A 26,191-nucleotide genomic window follows, 5' to 3' on the forward strand; every position below is an offset into this window, starting at 1 on the left:
ACTGGGATAATTTTCCAGGTCAATTTCTCCTCATGTGTTACACTGTCACCTTGGCTTTGACAACCAAGCTTATTAGACTTTTCATAGTGCATGCACAGTAGTCATTAAAGCACTTGGCTTAGCCTTCCCCATCAGCATGCCTCACTAAAAGCAGCATCTTTCTCACGCGTGAGGCTACTCAACTAGTTTTGCGAGGGAAGAGTATTGCCAGATTTAACTACCCGTGTTTCAGACTGTATGGCTCAGCATCCCGGTTTCCTTTGGCTCAGCTCTTGTTATTGCAGATTGTTTTGGCAACTGCAGTTAAGAACACAAGATACATTAGTATGAAAAGCAAGGAAGTAAAAGAAGTCCAACAACAGTACCAGATACCCATATAGGGAAGGGGCAGGAAGAAAGAACACTTTTTTTCCAAAGCAATCAGAGAACAGATGTGGAAAAAATCAAAAATTCCCAACCCCCTAACCTTCCCTTCAATTCATACATTATTATCTTGAAGATCTCAACTTCTGGTACATTTGGCACTGTTCAGTAGCCTCCTCTTTTAGACTTTTCTTGCTGCACCTGCTATCTGTCAGTGTTCTTAAATATTCAACATCAAAAAAAATCAGTAATTTACTAAAGCTGCCTTCTCTGCTGAAGAGTTACTTTGACATACTACAGGTAATTATGAGTTGCTTTTGTCATGTTGTCATATACCATTACAAATACTTGTTCAAAATATTACTTCAAGGTGCAAAGAGACAAGCTGCAGATGAACAGCCTGGTTATCCTACTGTAGAACTGGGCAGGATCATCCAGACTCATCTCTCCCTTTTTTGGTATTTGAAATTTCATTTCTGGTGGAGGTAACATGCCATATGAGCTGAAACAGTGATCTGCTTTGGGTGCAAATTTTGCTCCCTTCATTCTGTGCTTGAAAAGGAAACGCAAGTGACCTTCACAGTCATTACAAAAGCTCAAAGATGTTTATTTTGGCACAATTTAAAAATACACAAATACATTAAATATCAGGGTTCATTAAAGCCAATTTTATATATGTTATTTTTATATATGTTATTTTGGAGGGAGATGGAAACCAAAACACATCATATATTTAAATTGACAGTGCAAATGAGTAAAAAACTGTTTAGATCGCAAGTCCACTGTGTCAGACAGCAAGAACAAAATCTGAAAAGTTCCTGAAACAAAAACAAAAAACAGTAAAGTTCATCTGCTGCATTTAAGGAGGTTGCTGGAGGAAGGAATACAAAAAGGGGAAGAGATGCTACCGTTAAGGAAAGACTTGACCACACAGAAGTTAGAGCATTAGACACTTGACCTTAAACTAAGTTACAATACGCACTTGATGATAAGACAGAGCTCAGACAGTACAATGACATGAATGATTCTTCAATAATTTATGTGGAGAAAGAATACATTAGCAACTGAGCAATACAAGGATGCACGATCATTGACAGATTTGCAAGCAGAACCTCCCTGCTTTCAAAAGGTGCAGTTTCTTGGCATTGTATTATTTGCATAGTTACTCCTTTTCCTTAAAGGTTAAGAAAATATTCAGCAACTAAGTTCAAGAAAAAACCTACGACCTCCAAACAATTTCTACCTGTGGAAAATCTCAGCAGCACGAAGATAAAAAGACATCAAGATTACAGAGACAAAACTGCCACTTCCTGAACTGGGAACGCAGGAACTCTAAGCACATTTCGTATTGAAAGCCAAGTGTCTCAAATGGCATTGTCTGCTGTCTTTAGTTTTGCCCAGTAGAACAAAAACCTTGATAACATCATTGTGATAGAAAGGTGATCTTCAGTTTCTCCATACAGCAATTCAGGGCTGGTTGGTATTTTGTTTGTTCACCCCTTGCTTCCTTGGGGGTGGGGTGCCTCTTCACGGCTTGTTCTTTATCCCCAGTCTTTGCCCTAGCTTGTTTAATGCTACAAGAGCTCTCGTTGCCTTGTACGGGCAGAGCTGCAAGTACATACAACTGCACAGAAATTTGTACAAAAACGGGTCTATCTAGTACGAAACATATCCCTGCCCATCCCAGTTCTGTTCCTATGTCTTTGAATAAGCTTTCAACCTCAGATAGAAGGAACTGGATCACAAGGTTTGCACTCTCCATATGGGTATCACATCAGCTTAAGACAGTTCTGTTCGCATTTTCTGAAGAGAACTGACTGTTCCAGTTTCTGACCATTATGTTCATGCCAGTGGCTGATGATGAAAGGCTTCAAAATAATTTATTTTAGGAGTACAGACCCATAACAGAGCTCCTGCTACACCAAGACAGGCAACAGCAACACAGGTAGGTGGGAATGCACAAGCTGCTTAGAAATCATTTCCCATATGGCAACAGCGATGCTTCAACCAATTTAGCAACCTCAGGTTTTTCAGTCATTCCCCAGTCACCCACTCTCATGCCCATACTACTGTGCCCATTGTGCTGATATAAGCGTTCACATGGCAACAGATTCCAACAGATTCAACCATGCCAGGAACCAATTTGGTGAGAGAACCTAGCCAAGAAAGTTATTTTACAGCTACTTCAATTTCCTGATCAAATGACTACTCAGCTGGCATAAGATGGGCAAGAACAAGCACCTGAGACCTGGGGCTATTTAGGCTGGCACTTTCAACAAGGACTCTGCCATAAGGTGCTGGCCTGCAGATGTCAGGCATGTTAATGTAGGGCTTGACAAAAGAAACCCCTTATTGCATCAGGAGAAATTCACCTGACTTCTCCAGTTCATCTTGATACTCAGTGACGCGTCTAATAGCTACACAGATACCCTGCAGGAATTTTGGTTTCCCTTCGACTGCTGTGTTGAAGGAAATAAATTAGCAGAGACTGTCTTTGCAGGACAGGCACAGCAGCCTATCAATTACAAAGCCGTAGCAAATGATTCTTTATCCTATTAGGCTTTATTTTAGCTGAAGTCATCTGAAAAGCCTCCAAAGTGTGAGAATTTGCTGCGACAGGCCCATATCAACCACAGCTTTCAGAAGTACCAAGGACAACAGTATCTGGATAGCAGGTCTATAGTCACAGTTAAAAACCAGGTTAAAAACCCGGTTAAAAACCAGGGTCAGCTACGTCATAGGCTGAAGAAGATGCTCCAGAAGGCTTTTTTTTTTTGCTTCTAAAGGATCCTACATGTTAAGTATTGTTATATTGTCCTAAAACATGAAAGCAGTGGCACTTAGTGTTAACTGTTACAAGTAGGTCCTTCAAACAACTCCACATCCTTGAATACTCCCAGTATTTTGTGTTGGCCTGCAGCACTGAGACACTCAGCTCTGGGGACGCAGAACACATCACAACACAGGAAGAACTTGCCAAAACTGAAAGCGTACCAAAGACAGACAGATTCTTTAAAGATTAAACATAGCATCTGTGGGAGACAAATGAAACCACAGAGCTGGAATAGTGCATTTCAAGATCACCAAAGCAGTTCATAGAACTGGATGTATCCTGCCTTCGGTATCTTTGCATTAGTTCATTTCTCTGTTAACATTTGGCACAAACCCTTCGACACAGTATTTTGGCTTCCATTTAGGTCAGCTGCTTGCGATATTTTCCTGGCACTTCAGTAGATTCAGTGGTTTCTTCTCGACACTGCGAGCAGTTACAGAGTCCACAGTCAAGAATGAATGCTACACATTGCTGACCCTGGTTTCAGAAGAAGAGATGATAGCAGCAGATGCAGACGTCACTAGCGACCGCTCTCGTCTGACATATCGTGGCTTCCGAACTAAAACAGTGGGCACAGAAACATCATTAGCACCTGCTGCAAAAACATGACTTTATCATTAATTCATACCACCACATGCCATCCAACAATTCCTGAATGACTAAAGTCATTCTGCACTTTAAAAAGAAAAACAAAAGACAACCTAGAAGTAACACACACAAAAGCCCACCAAAAAGCAAGTTTTTTTGCTTTTGGATTACGAAGATCTGGTCTGAAACAGTACATTAGAGTACAAGCTTCCCAGTAATATTTATCGGTTGAAATTATGAAGGCTTGGGAAGAAAATTGAGACAAGCTGCTGATTAAGTTTTCAGGCAGAAATATATTTCTTACAGAGTTCCATGCTTATTAGAAACTTACCTTCTCAAAGAGAGCAACCTACAAACAACCCATGTGCCACAAACACAAAAAACGGTATATTCCAAACAGTCTGTGTCACTTGTTTCAAGAAATTGAGGTGCTTCAAATCAGTGAGCCTGAAAATGTACCAGCCTGGCATTGTGAAGAAGATTCCAATCCTGAAAATAAGTCCCAGACTGCAATACTTTTCAAGTAGTATTTTTTCATCTACTTGTTAGACTTCTTTTATTAGACTAGAGAAGTTGAAGTTCTATTTTAAAGTAAAGTACTCCATCAATGCTGTATGCCTACATTAATTAAAGCAATAAATCCCATCAAAAAGATTTACTGGACATACTTCATTTGGTTTCTGTGCTCCCAACAGAGTCCACACAGCTCTATACCAGGCCTTACAAGTAATCGCTTTCACTTGCTGTAGAAAGCATATCATTCTTAGCATATTATTTTGACACAGTTTGCCTGCTTTTCAGTAATGAAATGCACAAAAGGGAAGCTAAAAGGTAAAATATTTATAGCAGCATGCCCCAGAGAACAATTCCTCACCTGAAGAAGCAGGGGGAGGTATCATGGATGCCTGCATAACAGAAGAATGATCATGTCAAAGAAAGCACCTTATTATTCAGTCTTTTATTCAAAAAATATACAGGAACATTTTAGGGTTCCAACGATATTTACTGTTTACATGGTCTTCCTTGGAGAAAGTAACTCAATAGAATCCATATGGTGAGTATTCATCTTTCACGCTTTTTCCCAGTTACCCCAAACATCTCATTTTCACTTGTTTCTCATACATCAGATTAAGTAGCTCCTTAATGAATTGTTCCAACCTCACATTACTGTTTACTTGATGTTTTATGCTTGCTTGTTCTTATTGGAAGGAGAGATTTTACTTACTGTTTCACTAGGCTGGAGAACAGATGCTGAAAGAGAAAGAGAGAGATAACCATCATTAATCTAGAAGGCTAGACTTGCTAGTTTTTTTTAAAAAATACATATGTGCAACAGAATAGTTCTATTGTGACAAAACTTTTTTTTTTTAAAAGACCACCAAAACAGATCAGAACACTCAGAAATCCCATTAGTATGATACACTGTCTGTAGGACTCTTTTCAAGATTAGAAATAAAGGGCTGCAAAGGTCTCCAAGAACGAATTATTTTGCTTTTTAAGAAAGTAACCACAGCAGTACCTCTTCAATACGAAGAAGCTTCAGTAGGAATGAAAGTAGGAATAAAAGAGAGCTACCAGAAAAAAGAATTTTAAAAGTGATTGATCAGTGAAAGATGCAACCCTTTTCTACAAGAGGTTGCTGCCTTTATGGGGCAAGGGTAATAATCACCTAGACAGAATTAAAAGCTAACGTGTTAACAAGCCAGAGAAATACTTCTAATGCTTCTCCTTCAAAGAAGGATGTGAATGCTTTGGCTTGCTGGACCAAAGTGAACTATCAATACAAAACGAGGAAGTCAGATTAGTTTCACTGAAGCCTCAGAGTTCTGGTGTCACACTTAAAAACTGATGGAGAATCTTGTCCCAGCTAAGTTTACTTGAAGACACATGCAAAAGCAACCTAGAGTTTTCAATTTGGCAGTCAGTAGGATACTGGCAGCTCCTGTAAAGCTCCTGATCAATTTAGACGTTAGGTATCTACTGTTGCATACTTCTACATGAAGCGATACCACAGTGGCATGCCACTAGGTTGCTAGGGCTAGATGCAACATTCTTAGCCAAACAACGGAATGGATTGCTCCACCCAGCTTTTTTCCCCTCTTTTAAAAAAGATTTCGTTTGAATAGCCAAGCTTGGACTTGTCATGCAAGACATCAATGAAAATAACAGGAGGTCTGTGTTTAGTATGCCTAACCAGTGAACAGCTTTCTGTTCAACAGAAGGAGCTCTAACACAGCAAATGCGGTGCTGGAGGTTGTCATAGGAATGATTCAAAGAAATTGAGTAGAAGGGGTGAGATTGGACACTCAAACGAGCCTCAGTTTCATTCAAAACACCAGGCAAAACGCAGACATCACCTTCTGCATGATTTGCTCACCAGCTACCAGGCACTGAAGACCAAATGAGTGTGGACACACAGAACCACTTCACTAAAACTGAAGCATCTGAAAAAGCCAATTGTCTGCATAAAAATCTTACTGCCCTATGGCTAAGAACACCCCAGGTGTTCTTTTCCTATCTATTCTGAAATCACTTTGGCATGAAGAAGTCAGCTCTCTGCATTTTAGTTACATAGCTTCATTTCTCAGTTACAGGAACAAAAGAAATGAAGAATAAAGACAAAAAACACCACGTCAGGCAGTTGCCTCTTCCAAGTCCCAGAAGATCCTGCATTGAGAGGGCAAACACAGATGACTGAGTAGTGCAATAATAAGGAACCTCAAACTCCGTTCCCTTTCTCCTGCTGCTGACACATCTCTGGTAAATATGATACCCTTCAGTGCTACGGTTTCCTTTGCTCTAAATCAAGAAACAGCTTTTTGTGAGGCCTTATACGTGTCTGACACTTTGTGTCTTGAAATGCACAAGTTGTCTGAAAATGCCCTGTAAGCAAGAAGCCTAGATATCTTTTTTTAAAATCAGATAGCATTCAGTGACAACTAATGTCAAGTATAGTACTCCAGCAAATCTTTGAAAGCTACAAAAAGACAGCTAGGTTAGTGAGAGATAGTGTCTAATATGCACCTAAGCATGCTTAGACTGAGAACAGACATACTTTGCACTGCAACGAAAACATAGCATTCCTGTAAGCACATAGCAAGGAAAATGTTTCATTAGTTAACATCGTCCTAGATGAACAAGAGATGATAGTAGCTACATACATTAAAAGGTCCTTAAGCTTCATGTCAGTGCTTTAACTTTAAGAAACTAAGCAAAGGTCAGAACTGTTGAGATGAAATACACAATTACTTAGAGGTATTTTACCTTTGTTTCTTCTGTAGAAAACATTAGGAAGTTTATTGGCACGTTTGAGGTAGAAGAAAGAAGCAACAGACAGAATCAGGAATAAACTGATGAAAAATGTCCCTAAGATGAGAGAGGCTGCCACTTCTGGGCCCCCTGAAAAAAAGTTAAGAGGACTGTTACTCACTAGAAATCTGTTCTAACAATAGAGTTAAGCAGAAGATACAGATCAACTTCTTCACATTTACAGAAGAGGTGGTGTGTTTTTTTCTTTAAATAAAAACAGATCTCACTGAAATATCCAATGCTAATTTCATTATATGAACAATTTCCCCAACCTCATTCCAACCCCACAAGTGTCCTAGTCTTTACTTTCCTTAAGATAGCCACATATTTTTAATCCATTATTCCCTTTCTTGTATGTAACTTCCACAAGCACTGCTGGCAGGCAGTCAACATTACTATTGTTATTTTAGGGGACTTCACTTAAGGAATAAAGACAGAACTTGTCAATAGACATTACGCAACCAGTACAGTACACACGGCATTGTGTATTCCACAAATGACTGATACAGAAACCATCCCAAGGAGGCAGACAGTAGCAAGAGGTGCTCCCCTCTATCTCTATTCCCCCTTCCCTACCTCAAAAAATGCCTGTGTATTTTTCTGCTGGTTTATTTAAGGTTATTATCCAAAAGAGCAGGTATTTTAAGAAAAAAGTTGCTAATGATCTTGTTGCAGGCAAACTGAGTAAATAGATCTTGGACAAGTTCTGCTTGAGAAGTCCAGTCTGAGCAGCAATAGATGCTTCAAGTCACGTATACGCACATGACAAGGCAAATATTTGAAAGGGATCAGCAGCACCTGAGTTTGACATGGCTGTTAAGCTTTCCTTTTTAAGAGTGCTGGTGGTAAGCACCCACCCTGTAATAGCAAATCATTTGGCATCACATAGCAGCATTGCACACTTCAATAGGATATCTAAAGTATTCCTAACTTGCATTATTCTTACCAGTGTTGAAATATTTTTAGGAGATTAAATAGAAGTGACTGGTCAGCAATAGTTTAAAAACACAAAAATCAATCTAGAGAAAGGCTAGTCTTTTTTTTTTTTTTAAGACACTTAGCAGGTGTTACATGTTGTCTAATCCCTAAAAGAAACAAAACTCTTGCTGCATAAGCTTCAAAATTCAAGTCACAGGGTTTCATAAATAACCATCTCAATCTGTACCAGAAAGCCTCTTGAAAATCACTAGGACAGGATGAAAGAAACATTCAGTAAAATACAGTTACTTCAAAATCGAGCTTTAAAACTTAATAAAAGATTCCTGTTGAAAGCAAGGCAGAACAAGCAAGATTGGCTGCCACCTTTGGAATAAAACCTGTCCTACAGAAATAAATATTTTACAACTTGTTCCAAAAGCCATGTCATGAAACTGCTGGTATGAAGTGAATAATTACGAAGCCTGCATCTGATCATTATTTCTAGCCACTCACCTATGTTCTGTATGAAAGGAGTTACGGTGCTTATATTCATTTGGAAATTCATCCCTCTGATACCAGCTGTAATAAAAAATTCTTACAGTAAAATCTGATAAAAGCTACATATTTGTTGAAAAACTTAGTGAAAGGCTGCTATATTTCTTAGTAATTATTTGAAATTGTACAAGAATCCTGATTTCTCCCATTAAAAACACAAACATTCTTAACATCACCTTTAAGAATTCCAAGAAAGTAAATGGGCATCATCATATTCACCATTTGTCCAAAGAGAATAATTCACTGGTGCATTTCTCAGAGGCTTAGATCGAGTTTATCTCTTGCACTAAAAAAATTTAGAAGGAACTGAATGGATCTCACCTCTCAAAAACCACACGTACAGAACGAATCTGGCCTTCTCAATATAGATTTTTCAAGGAGCTAAAGTACTGCCTGAGCTATTTTGTTCTCTGGAAAAGTCCCTAGCAAACGCCTACAGCAAATGCCTTTTTCTGACAGCAGAGATGAAAGCATGCACAGAATTCAGTGTTCACTGTATTTATTTGATACAGGTCCTAGCTTGTAACTTTAATCATTTTGATGTTCTGGACTTTATTTTAAGAACTTACATTGGGCCTAATTATCTTTTCTTTTTCTTAAGATGTTGCATTCAATTTCACAGATGAGGTAGCCTAATATACAACATTTTTGAATTCTCTTCCCTTCTAGATTCTGGAATGGTTCCACCAGAGTGAACGGTTTCTGACAGTTAAATTCCAAAGCTTCTATAGGCTTTACTGCATGTTCAAAGCCTCCAATGTACATTAGTACTTTGTGAAAATTCTTCCTTTTCCAAGAGGGGAGGTGGGGGGGAAGACTTTGCAACACTTGATGTCTTCTTGAACAGTCTTTGCTGGACCACACATGCAAGAAGAGACCTCAGTACCAAAAGACACACATTAAAATAACAAGGTAAGTGACTCACCATTTCTGCAATCAGTCAGATTGTGAGCAGATGCAACAGGAAGAGATTCATTTTTGCACTTAATGCAGCTGCTACTCCCATCCTCGTTCCACCGTCTGTAACAACCTGCATAAGAATAAAACGTACAGATGCTTGAAAACAACAAAAGCAGCAGAGATATTTCCTGATCTTTAGAGAGAGGTGCAAGTGACAGAAATTCCATCAGTTTGGTCTACCAGTTACAAACATCTCCAGCTACACAAGTTCAGAGGTTTCATTTTAAAGTGTTTATTCCAGAAAAGATATAACCACTTAAGGGGCAAAATGGAGAAAGTTACAAGCAAAAAAACTTCCCAGAAGGCAGTTTTAACATAGCTCCATTCACTGCTTCATGCACGTTAGTTTTGAGAAAGATGCGATGTGTCTAACAATCTGCAACTACCTTCAACAACATTAAAAAAGCATCACTTTGTTTATTTTCAGAGGTTATACACAGTGGCATTAAGTTCTGTTTCAACAGTCATATACAGGAGTGAAAACTGAAGTAGGCAGGGACAAAGATGCTAAGGAACATACACCTGGATGAAAGAAGATGCTGCTGTCCCCACAGTCAATCAACTCAAAAGTGGCAGACTAAAAACACGTGATGCAAACTCTTCCGTGCCTCAGTGATCTCTAGTATTGTACTAGTTGTTTCACTTTAAGAAGAACCCAAGCCTGTTTAAACTATTCTGTGACAGATGGCGAGTGTTTTATATCAGTCACCCTACCACATAGGCTGGAAACTGATTAAAGTTTCATCTTCAGTGTCTTCCATGTTCCAGTGTCTCAATTTCTGTTTAAATGCACATACTGCTACCTCTTTGATAAGAAAAAAGTTAGGGCACATCTTCAATAACAACTTCATTTAATAAAATAAAGCTTTGGTGGTTTCACTTGAGGCTTAGACTCAAGACATGAAGATTAGAAAGATATTCCAACTAGATCATATTACAGTCTAACATTTTAAAGCAAAAAACTTACTGTGCTGGCTAAAATCCAGTTCTCTAGAGCCTTGAGCCACACTGGTATCAATTATCCCATAAAGCAAACCATTAGTAAGGTGCTGATTTGAAAACAGCTCTGCTACTACATTTTCCTTAGAGGAAAGCGGCACATTTGATGCCCACAGTAATAAATTACATCTGACATTTAATCTAAACACAAACAGACCTGGTATAAGGGCAAAGACTTTCTACGGTAATAGGAAGGAAGCACCAAGGCCCTTGTCTGACACCAAAGATTTTGGTAGGTTATCAGTTTACAGTAAGACTTAAGAGAATGCATTCCTGTAACTTGGAGGCAATTGTTTTTACCATGTCTAAAATCATTTAGGAACAGAAATGAATGCAGTAATGAAGCAACAGTTAAAGCTAACAAGGCAGCAAAATTAGACAGGCTTAAATTGCTTTAACAACCTTCACAAGGAAACGACTGAACCCAGAAACGTGCCCCAGTTTTTAAACCACTAACTCTTGTTACTGTGGGCTCTGAAGCCATTTTCCTGCTTTTACACTCCAATTTTAAACAAAGTAGTATTAAAAAAAGATCATCCTTCTGCTATTGCTGAAGAATGACAAAAAGTTTTAAATTCCATTTAGGAAAAAAAAAGCCTCTACTTCAATTACACAAGGAAGAATGAGGCATTCTGTGCTAACAAGACAACATTGAAACTATTCTTACCGCTCTCTTACATACATTACAGCATTTTTGCTCTTTATGCCCATTTTATGGACTTTTAAGTACTTACAATAGCTCTAACATAATCCAACTGCATGCTAAATAAAAAGAGATGAAGCATATAACTTTATTAATAGCCACCTATTCTCCTTACCATAGGAGAACATTTGAGTGTCATAAGCAGCATTACCTTGTACATATAGTAGAACAGAAACTTCAACTAGCTATTCTCTTTCTTCTCCCAACAAAGTCAGGTGCTGTATTTTGGTCTTAACTGTGAAAAACAATCTGAAATTTAATTAAGCAATGACACACTATACCTGGACTGCACTGATTGGTTACTGGACAGGAACTGTTTGAATCCAGCGTATCCACACAACATTCTGCTTCTGGAACCTAAGCAAAAAAAAGATCACAATGCATTTCGCACAATTCTCAACTTCTCAAAAATTATTCAGTGAACATCTACAGAGAACATAGGGAACTAAGCATTTTTCCTTTTGCATTAAGCAGCATTATGAGAAAACAAGCTAGATGCACCATTAAGCTGATTTTGACACAGCAGCTGCTGCCCAAACTAACGCTTCAAAAACAAGTGTGTGGACTACTGTTGTCTTTGGACAAAGCCTCAAAAAACTGCTTTAGAAATATATTTGCTAAATTCTTCAGTAAAGCACAGTTCAGACATGGAGTTATCCTTCTCACAGCACCAGATGCCCTAGCAGATGTGCTCAGAAATCATTTCTCTGCAGACAGTGGTTGCTACACTGATGAAACAAGCCCTGAAACAGTCACTAGGACACAGGGTTGGTAGGAATCAGCAGAACAAGAGGAATACTCATAGTGAAGTATTTCCATCATAGCTAATCACATGAGACCATTGTACCTTCTGGTAACGTATAAGAGTTGAAGACACTTCTAGATATTTCCCAGGTCACAATAACCCAATAAGATGCCCTTGTGCTGAAGACAAAGGGGACGATGATGCTAAAAATTGAGATGACAGGTATTATTTCGATTGACAGTTTTCAAGTCCTCCCATTCCCCTTTGTTGACCAGACTTGCACAATGTCCCTTAGCAACTACACTATGTCTCCTCTCACTTAATCTTGAAGAGTTTTCCTTTTATACTGAAGCCTCTTTTCACAAAACTTCTTTAGAGCATTACAAGGATTTTAAACTACAGTAGATTTACATAGGTAATACACTGTATTAATCTTAGGATGCCAATACTATTCAGAAAGCAGTAGTTGAAATTTCACGTGTGAAGTACTTAGAAGTGAACTCAAAAGAGGGACACACTATTAGCAAAATGACTGGCAAAAAAAAAAAACAACGCTTTTTATTGAACACCCATATTGCAACTGATGATAACATCTACATAAGGCAAAGCAATCCAGCAGAGATGCAAAAGCTTCTTCCTTCAACATTTAACATAAAAGAGTAACTTCACATAACCTGAAGGCACGTAGAGCTTACTTCTGTTGTTTCTTTACATAAAAGCCAATTTCAAAATGATTTACAAATTACAACAAGCTGTGACATAAGCTTTGAGATAAATGGTTGTTACGAACAGAGTAGCTCTTCTGACAGATAGCACTACCATCCTGTATAGACTTGGGTATATCCTCCCTCTGAATTTGTACAAAACAAACTACAAAACTATGTCTTTTTAAGTTTTGTAGGCACATTCCACTAAAGAATATATTAAGTCAAATCTGTTTTAAAAAGGGAGTAAGTATTCTCAGACAAAAGTAGCAAGAACTGATCTATATTCTGCCATATACATAGCCTAGATGTACCCAACATGTAACAGCCAGAATTATTCTGCTAATCAGCCAAATCCATCAAATCCAGCGGTGACGAAGATCAAAGCTACCAGGAGAAACAGTTGGAACAGTCAAAACTGAAATTAGAAGGCTGATTTCACACTGTTAGCACATCATGGGGAGGTAGACTAGTGCAAAGAACTGGAAGACCTATAGATAACAGTCTTAAAACCTTAAGAATTTGCTGGTCAGATTCTCCTGAAAGCAGAATTTTTATATTTGACCTTTTTCTGTGACTTGAAGCAAAATCAGCTTCAGAGCTCCTCAGTCAATTGAAAAGTTAACTTTTTGGTATCTGTGCTTTTAAGTGTTTGTAGTAAAATTACCAAGCAGCTTGACAAGTGTTTACTCGATCACGAGGCTGTTTTTTCTTCATGGTGTGAAGTGTTGCCAGTTGCATCCCTGTTAGCCTACAAGCATATGACTAGGATGAATTCAGTGCTTTAGCAGGCAATCAGCCCTCATAGCAAATTCACCCAGTGCAAACGCTTCGGTTAATGACTGCTAGTATAGTTCATTTCTGTTTAATCAGAAAGCCTCCATAAGCTGCAACGTGAGGAGAAAGCAATCTGATCCCTCTGTTCGTATAGCTCCCAGCACGACAAAAACATCAAGTACCTACCGAACTTTCAGTAGATTTGCTGGCAACTTCTGCTACAAGTCTAGTTAAGAGAAGGACATATGGCACCTCCATGCCCCGGAAAGACAGAGGTCTGCACAAGAACAAGGAAAGAAATTGGAATGAATTATTAATGACAGAAGTTACGCTTTCCCTTTGCGAAGGAACTTTTGCCAACACATTCCTTTTATTTGATTGCAAAGGCCTTTAAATTAAATATGCTGGGGGGGATGACTTACCTTGGTTCAAGACACAGATTTGAGACATTCAGAGTTTTCCCTCCAGCTGCAGAAGGGCAGATTTCTGGCTATGGCAGACTGTGGTTGCTAAGAAACAAGGAGCCTTATCAGTCTGCTCCAAACTGGGCCACGCAGAGACTGTTCCACACCCAGGATCTGAAAATCAATGTGATTGCAATAGAACAGTTACTGCCTGGCACCACCACTGATAAGCCTCCCCGCAGATACAGACTCCTCTGGCTGCAGCATTGAACTGTGATGGATTTGTATCAGGACAGAGAGCACATGCCACTTTGAAAAGGCAATACCGCAATTAATTTTTCCCATGACAGCACAGCCATGAAGCATTAATGAAGTCTGTCTGCTAATAAGCAGTATTTCTCAACTGCCTGAACGCAGACCTCCTTAACGCAGAAGAGAACACTGTCTGCTACAAACCTTGCTCCCCACCTCCACTTCTCACACACAACTCCACACAACCTGGAGAAGGCCCACACTTGTTAAATTGTTCTCCTAAACTAAGAAGTGCTACGTCACGCGTGGTCTGCATTGTTCAGACACTTCCTGGAGTACCGCAGTACCTGCCCAGCCTCTGGTGAATGCACTGTTGGATGCCACACCCAGCGCTCGCAGCTAGCATACCTGGCAGCTCCCGAAAAAGGCTTTCCTGTTGTAAAGAAAACACGGGACAGGCAACTTCCTCTAACTGGAGCTTAATAAGAGGAAAGCCAGCCTTCAGCTGTGGGGAAAAGCTCTTTAGTGAGTCATTTCACAGACTGACATTTGTCACTATTTTTGTCAGATAAAAATCCAGTGGATGAATTTCAAATTACTCTCAAATATGCATCGTAACCCTTGGCAAGCTGTTTAGCTGAAGAAGTCATTGAACAGTTTTTATGATTAATTTCCATTCAGCTTTCTTAAAATCACTTAAAGTATAACACACAGTGCCTAAACTTCAAAATAAGATTAGCCCAGCTCAGTGGGAAAACTCCTTATTATCCCCTGCAATCAGCTAAAAGCTTCATGATCAAGGACTGAAAATCCCGAAAGCCACACTCCAGTTTTACTGCTACAAGTAACTTCTACAGCTAATGAGGATTTGAAGAGAGCAGGAAAGGCTTGCGATGACACGATACCTTTCGATTTAAACATAGCAAGGATGGTGATACACATACCTATTCTACAGTTAGGTTCACAAAACGCTGCCTGAAAATATATATTTTTAAAAGCAATACCCAAGGTGACAAGATACCTCAAATGCAAACATCTGTTTTAACAAAAAAGGTGAACTCATCTCAGCAGATGAAAGGAGACAACCTCTCTGGAGCGCAGCGCACACCTCCAGAAGCCGCGAACGCCTAGCTGAGAGCTTTGAAGGCAACACTTTCTTCTTGAGCACATTTCGGCAGAACAGAAGCTACTTATGACTCAGTAAATGACTGCTGATGCAGGCGCGCTGCACTCATCGAGTTTGACAGAGAGCTTTCCTTGTGCACGGCAGTATAAGAGTACTTATATAAATGCTCTGAATAAATCTGTTTTAGGTTACATGGGTGCAACCTTAACTCGTGCATTTAACCTTTTAAAAAATGTGGTGATTTTTTTTATGCCCTTCTGCTGCAGTAAAAGTTAAGTAACACAACTTCAGGGTTTTTTCAAGGCATTCCAGCAGATTAACGTTAAAACAATCTTGAGGATTTGCATACGGATGGATGGATTTTAAAGCTTGCCTGATTACCTGTCAGTTCACTACAACCCACCTTCAAAGTGAGATACCGCTTCTTGGTTGAGAAAGACTTCCTCTGGGGTAAATAGCTACAGTTGGTAAAGACATTTGCTGATAAATTGTTGTTTTGGAAGCTACGCACAGATTTTTGTCAATACCCAATTACTATTATAATATCTGTAAATACTAGAGAATCAAATATGAAAAAGACATTTGTTTAGACAAGTATATTCTTGTTACCTAGAAAAAACACTTATTTTCAGGAGCAAGTCATGCGAAACAAGAAAACATTCGGGAAACTAGCCACTGCGAAGCGCCCGATCCTCCTGTTTGTAAATTAAAATAGCTGCACAGCAGGAGTTCAATATTGGTTACACTTCCACTCCGAAAATAAATTAAGATACTAATCAACAATCCCGCTGCATTTATAGGCAGATATTTGTTCACAGCCACTACTGATTGTAACAAACTAGAACACATGTCCTGCAGCTGTTCCAGTAGAAATAGGACATGAGATCTATTTGCTCTCAAATCAAATTTTTTTCCCCTGTGAGAGACAGAATATTTAAGCTTTATATATACATTGTTTGTTGAACCAGCTTTGAATGCAGGAAAAGGAAGACAGGCGTGAACAAACTGCTTTAGAACTCCCAAACATATTAAACTTATGTTGGGTTTACTCAATTTACATTTTACTCCAGGTCCCAGAACCACTTCTTCACATCCTGCTGGATTCGCTTTCTGCCAGGAAAAATTACGAGCCCTTAAGATAATATATAAATAACATCTGTCTGAATGAGGGAGAATTCAGGCCATGAAGGCAGCACTAGACAGCTACTTTTTCATTTAGGGTAATGCCCGTGAAAGGTGTCAGACAGCACTAAGCATCCATATTCTTTATTTGCAATAATATGAAAAACACATACAGTGTTCCTAAAGTATGGTTGTGCCGCACCTTGGCAAGGCTGCAAAGTGCTTCTGACTTGCACGTCAAAGAATAAATCAAGCACAGAACTCTGAAACAAGACAACTTCAGGTAGGGATTTGTACTGTTAATTGGTCTCGCCTTGCAAAACCACAGAAATAATAGCCCATTTTACTGCTTTCCAGCCACAAGTCAATCAGAACCACTCTATTGCCAACCTGAACGATGTTTTTCACCGTAATTTTAACTTTAGCAAGTGAAAAACCCTAGAGCCTCTAAGATGTTCAGTACACACTGAAGACTAACCACACCTCGAACGAGATAGATGAGGTTTGAGTATTTAAATTAAGCACGAGAGTTTGATCGGGATCTGACACTTGCAGGAAAACAATTTTCAAGCTCTAAGAATGTTTCATGTTTGGTAGTGTTTTCTCTTTGGAGTAAGGAAAAAAAAAAAGATAATGTCATGCACAAACTGGAGCCCAAATTAGAACCTATTTATGCTTGAGATGCCAACAGTTATGAGAACAGAGACATTTTAATTAAAACTAGTATTTCACACCGGAGTTCCACATTAGAAATAAATCTCAAATCACTGTCAACTTGCATCTCAAGTGCCACAATACACATAAGCTAAGTATGTCAAGATTCACTAAGTAAACTCTTCCTCTTGTTGCCTTTTAAAAAATGGAAGCGATTCATGATGAATACTAAGCACTCAAAGTCTTTTTCCTCCCACTCCTGGAATCAAATGTCCTTTAATTAAACTTTAAGTCTATACCTTGTATACATACAGCTGTGCATCCATTATCTCTGTTGTACTGTCAGTATCTCTCTTGCTTCAAGTGCTGCAGGAGCTTTGTATGAGCAAGGCAATTTTTTCAAGTACAGGGAAAAAAACGGCAGTAGAAAGAAACATTGCCTAAATTTCAGGTGGCTTTACAATTCATTTAGCAAATCAGAGTTTAAAACAGTATCACCCTCATTGTGCTGCCAAGGTGCTTCTTAATTCTGATGTGACCTTGAATTAGCCATGATAAAACAGCAGAGTATTAGAAAAGTCAAAATGCAGACTCACAAACCAACCTAAGCTCTCACTTACCAGCTCCTTCAGAGGCATGCTCTAGAACACTGCATCTTCCTCAGGTAATGCTGAAGGCTGATAATATGTGGCTGACTGCTAATTTCTCATTGACACTGCAAGTGTTTCACAATAAACCTGCACAGTAGAAGAACAGATGTGGGTTGTGCTTACAACAATCCTTCCTAAATTAAAGCTGAAGCAGGACTTGTTTTTCCAGCTTCCTTACCATGCACCTGTGAAAAGACCTACTATCCCTGCCCTCACATCCAAATGTTTGTATAATGCGCCAGCAACCAACAATTAAGACGACACACCTGCACAAGACAATGAAGTTATCTGCTCTGAGCTAGGCTTTGCTTCAAAAGCAGTTACGTGCCTGGAACGCGCCTAGAGGAGACAGTAGTTAATACCAACATGCGCTGCTCCGTCAACACACAGTAACACCTCCTGCTGTTACAACAGTCTTTGGAACCGTGAGCAGAGATGAACACTGGTGTAATTTGGTTGCCCATAGCGTAGCCATACACTGCAGGGGATGATCTTCTGGAAACGTGAATCATGGAATCATTAAGGGTGAAAAAGACCTTCAAGATCATCTGGTCCAACCATCATCCTACTAACCAATGTCACCCACTAAACCATGTCCCTAAGCACCACGTCCAACCTTGCCTTGAACACCCCCAGGTTCGGTGACTCCACCACCTCCCTGGGCAACCCGTCCCAATGCCTGACTGCTCTTTCTGAGAAGAAATGTCTCCTCATTTCCTACGTGAATCTCCCCTGGCACAACTCGAGGCCATTCCCTCTAGTCCTATCACGGGTTATCTGTGAGAAGAGGCCGACCCCTAGCCCCCCACACCTCCCTTTCAGGCAGTTGCAGAGAGCAATGAGGTCTCCCCTGAGCCTCCTCTTCCCCAGACCAAACACCCCCAGTTCCCTCAGCCGCTCCTCACAGGACTTGTGTCCCAGGCCCTTCCCCAGCCTCGTAGCCCTTCTCTGGACATGCTCCAGGCCCTCAATGTCAAAGTGAGGGGCCCAAAGCTGAACCCAGCACTCGAGGTGCGGCCCCACCAGAGCAGAGCCCAGGGGGACGATCACCTCTCTGGCCCTGCTGGCTGCGCTATTCCTGACACAACCAGGGTGCCGCTGGCCTCCTTGGCCACGCCACCACCTCAACGTGCACACAGCCCAATTTGCTGGCTCCCCTCTGCAAACCAGCCCAATAAATATATATCTTAGAGATGCCCAGACGTGCTCGAGGTTTATCCATGAAAACAAAACACCGAAAACCCACCCAGAACCCCAGACAGCCTCAGACCGCCAGCAGCGCGACCCGCCGCGCTAGTTAATTACAACACACCCCAATTAACTTCCCCGGCACGGCGGGGAGGAGGCGACGCCGGGGGCAGGAGGCGCACAGCGGCCCTGAGGGGGGCGCCCGGTACCGGCAGCGGGCCTGCGGCCTCCCCCCGCCTCCTCGCCCCCCACCTGCCCGTCCCCGGCCCCCAACAGCGTGAGCAGAGCCCCGGGGCTCGCCCCCAAGCCCCCCGTCCCCTCGCCCCCCGCTGTCCCCTCACCTCAGGGGGCGACCCCCGGGAGCACTGGCGGCAGGTTCCCTTTCGTACCCCCCGCCCTCAGGCGGCGCCCTGCCCGCTCCTTCTCGCGGCGCGCTGGGAGTTGTAGTTCCGCCGCCGGCCCGCTGCCCCGTTGTCCAGCGAGCGGCTCGCCGCGCCGAACTACAAATCCCAGCAGGCCCCGCGCCGCGCCCTACCTGTGTCCGCCTCCCCGCAGGTAAATCCCCTCCTTCAGCCCTCTCCCTCAGCGCCTCCGCCGGCGCCGCTCCCCTTGCGCGCGATGCCTCATGGGAAAGCGAGTCCCGTGCCTGGAGACAGGCAAAGGAACGGGAGGGTTCTGGCACTACAACTCCCGGCGTGCACCGCGCGGCCGCGGCCATTTTGAGGGTTGCTGGGCGACGCAGACGCCCCAGAGGGATGTGGGTGGGGGGGCTGCAGGTAGCTCAGGAGCTGAGCAGAGGCGAAAAGCGTCAATTTGGGGGGAAAAGGCGCTGAAGTGAGAGGCAAGGGCGAGTCCACTCGTCCCACGAGCCTTATACTAAGTAGGGGTTATCGTAACAAAATGATTACATATTGTATTAAACACTTATCAGAATAGGAACAAAAAGAGGCTACAGTGTGGCCAAACCCAGCCTCTCCACCTCACACCAGTAACTTGATGTCATCTCCTTGCATCATCCTGATGACACCCTCCTGATAAGCGCTGGGCTTGCAAGGAAGTAAAAGGAAGCCTTGAGAAACGCAGGGCAATGCTCATTTTCCAGGATGACACCTGCTGCCCACCTCAGCACGCTGCTATCGTCCTGTCTCGCCCTGACTAATTACCGCTGAAATGTGGCGGAAAGGGCAGAGCCTCCTGGCAAAACTCAGACTTGAAACAGCTGGCAAGATAAAAGCCGTACTTCTGATCTAAGGCTTCCTGCAGAGAAAGTTACTGAGCTCTTGAAGAGTGAACTAAAAGTTGTTCCAAGTTTGACAGGACAGTACATTTTGTTACAAGGCTGAATTATAAAGCTTATAGGCGATGCCAAATGGGGACAGAAATCATTCCATCGCTTTATTTTTTTAATAAAAGATTCAAAAATATTTAAACTCTTTGAAAATTTCTGGACCGTATAAAAAATATTTTTCCATTAAGAAGCTACCTATTTGAGTGTAATAAAGAATAAAAATATTTACCAATTACGTTCATATTCAGTTTTACTGAATATTTATATAACTGCTGAAACATGAAAACCGAATGACACTCTTTACAAATTCTGTAATCTGGATAGTTTAGAAGAACCACGACTTACTGTTTTTTATTTATTTGTTTAAAGTAGGTACAATGAGTCAGATCAGAACCTAGTATCTCCAAGAAAGGCTGAAGTGCACTACTTGAGAGTAAGGTCAAATGAATGAGCAGGAAAACTCCTCCACTTGACTTTTGATACAACGGTTCTAGTGTTTCTGCCACAAAGTGTGAACTTACAGTATAATAAAGTAGTACATCTTGCTTGAGAGAGATGAAGAGGACAGCGGGGAGACAGACTTGTTTGCTCTCTGTTCTTCTGTGTACAGCATCCCGTGACACATGAAGTTCAGCTTCTGATAAAGAAATACACAGGGTAGCTGAAGGGCTGAAACTGCAAACAAATTATCACTGGTTTCACTTGTGGTTAGACAGAACTTGCAGAGGTGCATAATTTGCACATTAGCGGAACGGTTAAAAAGGTTCTCAAATACCTTTGGATTCTGTGAGTTATTTGATGGGAAAACGTAAAATAGTAGGACAAAGTATTTTGACTTAAAAGCACTTCTTCATCTCAATATCAGATTTATCCTTCTCTCTTCAACAATTAAGCCTTCTGCTTTTTGTCTTGTTCGCTAGTTCTAAAACTTGCGATGACTTCACAGCCAGGAGAAGTATTTCTTGCTTTCTTAGCTGCGTATTGTGGTTTGCATTACTTTGTAAATATGTCGCTAGGAATTTGTTCTGAAGCTTCATAATCTTTTTGCAATCCCTTCTCTCTCCAGCCTTCTATCAACATTTCACAAAATAGGACACTTGGCTGAACAAATAGTGTGACAGTGAGATTGGATTTTTTTTTTTTTAATTTTTATTTTTTGCTTAACAGATTCAACGCATGTAAGAGGCTGTGATTTAAATCTGATGAATAGTTTAGTAGTTAACACCCAAACTTACTACATTTCTCAATAACTAGAATAACGAGTTACTTCATAAAACTCAGTATCTGTACAACATATGCCTGTGCAGGGGAAGATTTGCTACTTTAAAGCTTATGGATGGAGACAGGAAAGGTAGAAATTGTGAGTTTTGAATTTAGGGTCAACAAACACTTTAATTTATAAGTCAGGAGAAAATTTTGCACTCTGACAGGCATGGCTAGTTCTTTATTATTATTATTACTTTTCCATAATTCAGAGGGCAGCACTGCTGTGAAATAAAATTGCTGGAAAAAATGCAGACGTTGACAAAACAAATGAATACACTAAATATTTGTCTTTCTGGGTAGTCCCATAGTTATTGCCACTGCAGCAGTAAAACTAAAGTGCAGTTCTTCAAAAGTACGTTCCTGCTCATGAACACACATTTCACCAACACAAATGAGTAAGTAAATGGGACATAAGGTTCAAGCAGCTTTTTGCAGTGACCTTTCAATCTGAGCGTGGGGAAAAATTGGGATATTATGGAAAGTTTCATTTTTTGTGCAAAAAAATGCAAGCTACTATGACAATTAATTACATCCAGATACTTGATTCATAAAGTCTTTTCAAAGGCTGACTACTATTCCTCAATACTCTTTTTAATTCAATACAGTAAGAATTATTTTATTCCGTTCAGCTCTGTTTATTAAGCTTTCCTCGCATAACATATGATGTTGGCAGACATCACTTTGCAGTGTTTTTAACTGTTGCGTATTCTTTTGAGTGCTTGGTAGAAAATGTGTCAAAACTGCATTTCTTCAGTAGACTGAGAGTTATAAATTGCTTTAATATAAACAAGACCATTATTGCATGTTGCTTAACTGCTAGATCTCACGACTCTGTTGTGAGGCTGTGAGAAAGGAAAACAAAAAGCTCTTACAGATCATGTTATCTGTTTTCTCTGCAGGTTACCCCAGTACATCCGCGTGACATGTGGGCATCCCCAGACATCCGTATAGCTGCGAGGAAGCTGCCCCATCTCTGCTGTCTTTAGGGATACTTCAGCATCCCACAAGTTTAGTCTAGCCTTACTTCTGTATCACTTACATTAGATTTCTGTATTCGGCTTCCCGACTCATCTCTCTCGGTGCACAACTGCCCCTAATGCTTTCTGTCACTTATGGCTTCCTGATTTGTGGCTTTCAGCTATCGGTTGAGGCAGTTACCAAGATTTCCTCTAACAAACAAAGCAAACGCGCTGGTCACCGTGCACATTACATAGCAGCTCAGAATCAAAGCAGAAAATACAGTGCACAGTTACCCGGGCAATGATTTTCTTCAGAGATTTCTGTTCTACGCCACAACTGCTCTTGCAGAAACCTGCCAGAAAGATGTTCTGTAAAGCTGCTAAAGGCACGCACGTGTGTAACCTGATTGCTGTCATCCAAGGCACAGAAAATTCCCAACTGCTTGCTGATGCTGCTCTCTGAAAGGATGCTTTGATAGATTTGGTAATGGGGATGAGACTAAAGGTTATTGTAGAAAGCTGGAATCCCCAGAGCATAGTCTATTCCTTATTTCTTTGACCAGTGACAATTTTCAGTGAATGCCATATCCTTAAGGAAAAAACTTGGAAAATTGATTTGCAGAGCATAACACAATCTGTATCCATGCTGACAAGTTTTCCCAGGTCCAACCTACTATACTTCTAGTTAATTAAAGCATTACTTCTTATATGTACTCACTCCTATTCAAACTGCCCCAAATTAGTCATGATCTTTAATCTCCTGCTCAGAAATTCTGTTAGACTGTCTGTCCTGCCAGCCAGTGCCTCCAAATGACCCCATCTCAAATAGCCAGGGTTTCTCTTCAGTAGGCAGTGCTCATTTCATATTGACAGTTGTGAAGGTCTGGTTTGGATCAAAGCAGTAATAGGAAGGCTTAAGCCTTTTCTTTTCCATATCAGCTTTAAATGGTAGAAGTCTAAGCTTGAAAGCTTTCTGCTTTTAAGAAGAATATACAAGATATTTGTAAAATTTGTAACAAGACTCAATGCATACCAGATGGTAAACGATACTCCATTTCACAAATACATTTGCTCATCCCGTACTCTTCCTGGAAGATTACCTGGATGACACACAGCAAGGCAGTCAAGCAGAAAGTTATTGCTCTTAAGCAGATATGACCTACATAACAGAAGTAAAAACATTAGTTGTCTTGTCAAGAGAATCACTGCTAGCACTGACATCGTTTTATGGTCTGCTAATCCAGTGGCAATATTTCTGTTGACTGGGGAAACATCCTGATATATTCGTGACACATATAGCAACCATTCAGGAGAACTATATTACCAGCGTAATTGGATAGATTGAGGCGGTTGTACAGTTAGCAACCTGGGAATACCTAACTGTTAATTGAGAAATATGAAGATGATTCCCTTGCTTCTCATTATCTGGGTTATGGGAATGAAAGACCTTCTTGAGAAACACCAGAAAAAAGCCAAAAGGTATTCCAAATATTAGGCATTTGAAATAAAACATATGGGTCTGTCTGCTGCCGCGTGTGCTGCTCCTATCAAGCAGAAGCCCAGGGGTGCTGGTGGGAAGGGGACTATTCCAGAGCAATTTTCATGGACAGTTTGAAACTAATGTACTACCACTAAAACAACTTGTTCTACTATTTCTTTTGAGCTGGGATTTTTAATAGCACCAGAAAGAACATGCATATCACTTGACTTTATTTTAATTACAAGTTTCCTTTACACATTTTTTTTCCCTTAAGGCAATGCTCTAGAAAGGAAAATTAAATTGCAAGTGCTTTTTATGGTAAACCCTGCAAGTTTTAGCATAGAAGATAAAAGAAAAGCAGTCACAGGCTTGATCCACACAGGAGATATTTCTAGAGTTCAAAAGAACAAAACAGATGGGCATAATAGCTGTTTGTTTTATAGCAGGCTATGAGATAAGGACTCCACAGACAACATGTAGTCTGATAGTGAACAAAAGACATTTAAAAACAATGGGATCATTCTTACGTCCAAGCTTGCTACAAATTATCATAGAAGAACTCAAGCCCTTTTCTCTTCAGGCTAGAATCACCCTGTGTTACCTTCCTACCTCTGCAAACTTAGAAATACCTTACCGTTTAAAATATTTTGGGAGTCCACATTTAAAATATCAGCTGAAATTCAAGTTTTATCCCGGGAAACCCAGCTAGAAAGGACTGGAGATAAAAACACATCATAAAAACAAGCAGTTAAAGGAAATGCAATCAAGTGTTAATAAGAATATTGCTTTGAAACTGGACTTGTTCCTGTTTAGAAAAGCAAAAAAACAGTAAGTTCAGAAGCATAAAATTTTGTCCCTGATGATAAACCTCCTTTCTCTTCAAAACATGAAAACCAATGCTCTGTAACTATGTTTACCATAAAGAATATTGCCACGCTGTCACTGGCAATCTGCTACCACGCTTGTGGTTTTGTAGACAGCGGTGAAAAGCTCGGAGTCATTGTAAGCGTTCTGCTTACCAGACAACAAAATCGTTTTGCCTACGTAATTACACTGCTCCTACTGTAGTATACAATAAAGAACAGAAGCTTGAAAACTTCTCTTTTGTATGGTGCTTTTTCAACCATTTCTTGTTTTCTTTCTTTCTTTCTTTTTTTTCTCTTTTAATGGAGCTGTGGAGCCCTTTGTGAAGGATTCCTGCGCAGGAGGAAACAGTGCTATTTTTCTTAGCTAAACACCAATATGTAAATCTCTCTGAAGTAATCTACGCATTCCTAGATATCTGCAAAGCGGGGATTAGGGACCATAGGAACAACAGCAAATTCAGTCCGCAAGGGACATTTGTCATTACGGCTCAGGTTTTGTTCCATCCCAGCCCGCTCCCCACCCTTTATTCTGTTGCTGTTTTGCATGTGCAGGAGGACGACCGACCTCCCCGAGCCGCAGGGCTGTCCTACGACTTTCGGAGCCTTCTATTTTTAAAGATGACATTTCTGAGTCAACTCCTCCTCGGTCGCATCAGGTGTTCTGCCACGAAGCGACGGTTGCAGGTCGGCGGAGTTACGGCATGCAAACTAGAAACCTCCTCGGCTCCATCGGGAAGCCAGACGTGCTGAAATTGCTCATCATCTTTATCTCGCCTTCGCCCTGTGCCTGCAGTGAGCTAGCGAGAGCCAAGGGCAGCTGTTTGCACAGATGCCTTTGCAACCGCTGGCCCATGCCTCGTCCCCCTCTCAGAGCAGGGCTGTCAGGCTGCAAATTCCCCCCAGCATCCAGCCCTGGCAGCAGGACCCGTGCTGGGAGGAACCCGAGTGTCACGGGCCACTCCTTTCCAAACCAGAACGTTATTTGTTAGCTTTGGTGATGTTTGTGCCAGAACCGTAGATGTTAGAACAGATTTCTAGCAGTTTTCTTAAATGCTTTCTTCCCCATTGCGAGACAACGATTTATGTGCTTGCTTATCAGCATTTGGTCAGAAATGTTGATGCTGTATAAATGAGAACTGCAAAACGCAGCTTTTATATGCATTAAAAAAAACCCTGATAATTGTAAGGCAACACATGGCAGGTGCACGCTTTTATATTTCCTTTAGTAAGGAACTAATTTCAGCTTACAAATTTAAGACCACAACTATTATTCAGTTTAATCAGCGTAAGCACCTATGTGTAACCTAAGCGAGGACTACAACCTCCAAAGCAGATTGTCCGATGCTAAATATTACAGGCAAAGCTTGCCTGGAAAAGTGTATTGAAAAGGACTGTCCAAGTACACAACAGTCTGTGCAACTAAGCAATTTGAATAGATAAATACACCACTGATTGGAAATTCTCTAGATCCCACTGTTTAAA

General features: G+C 40.8%; 1 protein-coding gene across 4 annotated transcripts; it reads right to left on the minus strand.

Annotated features, from left to right (window-relative positions):
• Positions 1–948: 948 nt before the first annotated feature.
• Positions 949–19,471, minus strand: LOC310882967 (uncharacterized protein C1orf159). Of its 4 annotated transcripts, none has more exons than XM_083802519.1 (11): positions 19,386–19,471; positions 17,633–17,749; positions 13,877–14,032; positions 13,641–13,731; positions 11,510–11,585; positions 9,492–9,596; positions 8,525–8,590; positions 7,049–7,183; positions 5,010–5,035; positions 4,659–4,689; positions 949–3,755 (listed from the first exon to the last, which is right to left on the minus strand). In XM_083802519.1, the coding sequence occupies exons 4-11, from the start codon at positions 13,710–13,712 to the stop codon at positions 3,658–3,660; spliced, it is 609 nt and encodes a 202-aa protein (XP_083658645.1). In that variant the 5' UTR covers positions 13,713–13,731; positions 13,877–14,032; positions 17,633–17,749; positions 19,386–19,471; the 3' UTR covers positions 949–3,657. The 4 variants fall into 4 exon arrangements, with proteins under 4 accessions (XP_083658645.1, XP_083658644.1, XP_083658647.1 ...); XM_083802518.1 differs by lacking the exon at positions 19,386–19,471 and adding an exon at positions 19,192–19,343; XM_083802521.1 differs by lacking the exons at positions 8,525–8,590; positions 19,386–19,471 and adding an exon at positions 19,192–19,349.
• Positions 19,472–26,191: the final 6,720 nt, after the last annotated feature.

Source organism: Anser anser (genome assembly GCF_964211835.1).
Source record: "Anser anser genome assembly, chromosome: 17".
Taxonomy (NCBI): Eukaryota; Metazoa; Chordata; class Aves; order Anseriformes; family Anatidae; genus Anser; species Anser anser.

Coding starts and splice junctions, on each gene's coding strand:
- LOC310882967 (XM_083802519.1), bottom strand. CDS start 13,712: ATGGAGGTGCCATATGTCCTTCTCTTAACTAGACTTGTAGCAGAAGTT. Junction 7,184..8,524: donor TCCTTTCATACAGAACATAG/GTGAGTGGCTAG, acceptor ACTTTTTTTCAG/GGGGCCCAGAAGTGGCAGCC. Junction 3,756..4,658: donor ACCTCCCCCTGCTTCTTCAG/GTGAGGAATTGT, acceptor CCACTGTTTTAG/TTCGGAAGCCACGATATGTC.